Source organism: Limulus polyphemus, unplaced genomic scaffold (genome assembly GCF_000517525.1).
Source record: "Limulus polyphemus unplaced genomic scaffold, Limulus_polyphemus-2.1.2 Scaffold225, whole genome shotgun sequence".
NCBI lineage: Eukaryota > Metazoa > Arthropoda > Merostomata > Xiphosura > Limulidae > Limulus > Limulus polyphemus.
Genome location: NW_013665835.1, coordinates 722,517 through 727,446, shown reverse-complemented (window position 1 = coordinate 727,446; position 4,930 = coordinate 722,517). Strand labels below are relative to the sequence as shown.

General features: G+C 31.0%; 1 protein-coding gene across 1 annotated transcript in view; it reads left to right on the top strand.

The window, feature by feature from the left end:
• LOC106478566 (anoctamin-4-like) overlaps positions 1-4,930 on the top strand; it is a 140,578-nt gene that overhangs the window by 79,811 nt on the left and 55,837 nt on the right. Inside the window, exons 8-9 of the mRNA XM_022382181.1 lie at positions 2,437-2,501; positions 2,658-2,792. Of these exons, the coding sequence (XP_022237889.1) occupies positions 2,437-2,501; positions 2,658-2,792 (200 nt within the window). The remainder of the gene's footprint in view (positions 1-2,436; positions 2,502-2,657; positions 2,793-4,930) is intronic.

Here is a 4,930-nt window from a genome sequence, read left to right as displayed (position 1 = left end):
GGCACACAATGTTAATATACTTCTATAGAACCATATGCAGATTTCAACTTGTGTTTATAGTTTTCATTTATATATTTAACTGTATTACATGTGTTTTAGAAAGACGTATAGTGTTTTTATAGGCACACAATGTTAATATACTTCTATAGAACCATATGCAGATTTCAACTTGTCTCAACTTATGTTTATAGTTTTCATTTATATATTTAACTATATTACATTGGTTTTACAAAAGAGTATGGTGTTACTAGGTGGATTGTGTTACTAAAGTTAGTACTGCTAGGGCAGATGACGTTTCTATAAACAGAGAGTTCAACAGGATGATGATCTCATTGTAGGGTATATCAACGTGTCTCAACATGTGATAACATCATCAATTTTGTAATCTAGATTTAATTATATGTCCTAAGAAGTTACAAGTAAAGCCATTATTTTAACGAGACAACTATGTCAATTTTTATCGCACATACTACATCAGTTTATCCATTATCTGAGGGAGGCAAATATTATAGTATAGCCAGTTATCCATCACTTTATGTATAAAACACTTTGCTAATTCATTGCTTCTATAGTTTTCATTTTTATACTTAAGTTGCATGATATAATTTTTGCATTTTCTAACATTTTATATGTGAAACATTTATTGCTAATTCATTTTTATAATTAATATATTGTATAATGTCTATTTGCCCTGAAAAGGATGCTTATTTAGTTGACAGCACATAGGTTCGATAAGTAATATTCTTACCATATGAGGGGACTGGTTGTTTGGTCACATGACGACCTCTTCTACATTTTGTATTTTCTAACTATCAAAGTTTATCGAGCCTGTTAGCAGTCTTGAAGTTTGAAAACCTAGATACAGTGATTGAGGTTTTAGTCTTATGCGAATATGCCACCAATAGGATTGAAAAAAGTGATCTATCTGTATTAAACGTTCATTTTTCAAAATGGTAAGAATATTACTTATCAAGCCTATATGCAGTCAACAAGAAATAAGCTATAGACAAAGATTTGTGAAAATATCTATAGAAGGTTAAGAATAGTAATGGTTAAATGTAACTATTTATGTAGATCCTTTACATTTATGGGTACAAATCAACTTAGAAAGCTAAACATGAAATAGTTGTATATTATTTAGAGATTTAAATAAGCATCGTTACACAACATATTAATTATAGAAATGAGTTAGCAATAGGTGTTTTACATGTAAAACGTCAGAAAATTCAAAAATTATGTCATGCAATTTAAATATAGAAGTTAAAACTATAGAAGTAATGAATTAGCGAAGTGTTTTATACACAAAGGACAGATAATTGTAAAAGTATGTAAGATAAATTATTAGCTATGCTGTAATATTTGCTTCTCTCAAGTAATGGATAAATTAAGATAGCATGTGTGATGAAACTGAGATAGTTGTCTCGTTAAATAATAGTTTTTCTTATCACTTTTCAGGGCATATAATTAAATCCAGACTAAAATGCTGATGATATAATCACGTGTTAATACACCTTAAGACACCTTATGATGAGACCATCATCCTGTTGTTTATAAACTATTTGCTTATAGAGCAACATCTCCCTAGCAGAACTAACCTTAGTAACACAACTTGCCATCCAGTTAATTGTACTAAACGTGTTTTATAAAGGCAGACTGTGTTTCTACAGTCGGACAGTGTTACTACACTTCCGTGGGATTGCATACAGATTTGACCTTGTCTCAACATAAGTTTATAGCTTTCATTTATATATGTAACTGTATTACATATGTTTTACAAAAGTATATAAATGAAAACATAAGTTGAAACAAATTAGATCTGTATGCAATCCTATGGAAGTATAGTAACACTGTCTGCCTTTGTAAAACACACACAATACAACTAGTAAGACCATCCGCCTATGAAACCTTAATAGGCCATCCACCTATACAAACACAACCCTTAGTAACACCATCTACCTATAGTATCAGACCCTCTGGTATTCAACTATAACATCACCCCTCCCTTAAGAAAGTCGCTCTCGCTGGTGCCACTTCGTAAAACTATGATTCTAGCAACGTGCCCTCTAGTGGCAATTGGTGGAACTATAATGTTATCCCTCTCGTAAGACATTCGTACCCACTGGTGGCCTATTACGTAATAGTTATGCAATCATCAAGTGTTGGCATAATTAGTATATTATGTAATCCTTAGGCGGCGGCATCCTTTTGCAGCTGAACAATAGCCCTAACTACCTAAGTTGATTTCCACGATATATGGTATACACTATTGTATGTCAACTTGAACTTAATTCAAAGATATCTGTATAATGAAGTGCAATCGAATCCATCGTATAGAGGTGTCACATGATTAATAATTAAATCATAAAGTTACTTATTAGGAGAAAATTTTGGAGCTACCACTGACTTAGATTAATTGTTTTTTATTTTGTTTTTCAGCTACTTTACAACGAATGGGCGCAATGGAAGTGTTGGTACAAAACGCAACCTCTACCCCTTATCAGGTATATTTTAGTTTTTAATTAAGATATTAAAATAGAACTCTTTATATAATTAAATGATTGCTTAAATCTGCTTCGTCTGTCTTTTTGTTTTAATGAAGCAAAACTATTGGAGGAGGAAACGTCTTTAAAAATGTTAATTAACTTGTTCTTATATAGGAGGTATTTTGGAGAGAAAACTGCATTATATTTTGTCTGGATTGGATTCTATACAACTGTGCTGATTCCTGCAGCTGCGTTGGGTGTGTTGACGATGATTTATGGCCTCGCAACCATGAAAACATCAACACCAAGGTAACGAACCTCTTAGAATGAACTTAAAAAGTGTTGATATTAATATCTACTGTAAGTTACTGTCATGCGACAGAACCAACATGTTAATCAATAGAATTAGTGTGTGTACATGTAATACATTATCGTAGATATTCATACAGGCCTTCAGTTGTAATATGTAAAAAAATAATTTATAGTTGTACATGTCTGGTAATTTCATGATACATATCACGCCATTAAGCAAATTAAGTCGTGAACACGTTTCTTTCCAAGAGATGCTATGATATTAAATGGAAGTTTCTGGTGATTCACAATAAAAAGAGGTAAAGGTGTTTCTTACTGGCCTTTGTCTAGACACTGTTGGGTTTAAGATTTCTAAAGTTTCACTGAATGTAAATTTACCATAAAAAGATTTTTGACAGAGACATTATGGTTTACTGCAAAAGGAATTATTAAGCTTTAGATAGCTATCACAAAGTATGCTCATGCCTCATATAAAAAATGACATATTTCTGCAAATTAAAAGGAGTTTGATAATTGTACATTTCATTACAGCCTTTAGGTCTGGCATTATACTTATCAAAGTGTTTTAAACCACATTTGTATTTAGAAAAGTTCATAAAAGTGAATTTGTTCTGTCGAGTATATTTCCTCCTCCACCTCAAATCATAAACGATTTATGAATCCTAAAAATAACAATGAAAAGGCTTATATAATGAAAATGAAAGAATGATGAGATGTAAAAAGAAGACAAATTATTTACACCAAACGCCCAATAAAACTGTCATTAATCAAGTTACCCGCGTTACTTATTTCCAAAAAGACTTAGTAATCATGTGATTGTTCAGTAAACACACGGAACATTATTACTATAATATTGTATTGTTCTACATTGAGTATTTAAAGTCTACAACATGAAGTTTAGTAATTTCATTAGATTCTTTCAAATGAAATAATGACCTTTCTAAAGTTTTATTTACTGGATTAAATCATTGACACCTAAAGTGTTCAGCGCTAATGAAAGACAAATGACGCTGAATTTTGAATAATAATTGCTTCAAATAAAGCAAATAAAGAAGTCTGTGGGTATCTGCTTTTGATATTCCGATAAATATATACAGATTTTTTACAAATGGCAAACATATTATGCACCTTCTTAAATATATTTTCAACACAAATCAACCTAACAGATGGCGCTACATATCGATAGATAGACACGCGACAGTTTCTGAAGGTAAAGTATATACTTTATACAGGTATAACATAAAAAGTAAACAAACAAGAGTATTAAAAATTATGAATTTTTAAATGAAATAAGGATCTTGCTACAAAAAGTAATTAAACAAATATTAAAACCACACTCACAAATTTATAAAATTTAATCCCTACTTTGACAGCTTTATACACTTATCTGTAAGCCAAAGAAAAGATTAAATTTTATAAATTTGTGATTGTGGTTTTAATTATTGTAAAAGTTATAGCTATCAGGGATATGGCTATACTGAAAGGTTATAGATGTTATGTCCATTCCATGGACATATAAAACTGAACAATTAAACAGGAGAAGCTTACGGAAAGTATCGTTGGTTATTTGTAGAATTGCTATAAGAAGTAACCAAAACAAAATAGATGTTGCAAAGAAAGTACACAAAGAAGTAAAGTGATACTAGTTGGATAGATTTTAAAAGGATTTTTAATCCCTACTTTAGTTGGCATTCCGATCCATATAGCTAAATGAAGCAGTCTAAATTTGTGTTTACCTAGACTGATATAAAACACTAAGCGAAAAATGTTTCTTGACTGCTATTGTTCTGGGTTGGTCTAAAATTCTTAAGCGAATTTTGTTTTATTTCTATAAAGACTTAAAATTGTTGAACAATGACTAAAATTAAATTGAATCTGTTTGGAAAAAAATAATTTTTTACGTTAGGTAAAACAATACATTTTAAAAATCATAAATTTAAATATAACGTATATATTTTACGTTGGCAAAACTTTTTCAGGGTTTAAATTATAAGTGTTAACTAGCACTATTAGTTAAAGCTGCTGTTTAATTACTTTACGCTAGGGCCTGGCATGGCCAGGTTGATAAGGCGCTCGACTCGCAATCTGAGGGTCGTGGATTCGAATCCCCGTCTCACCAAACACGCTCGCCCTTT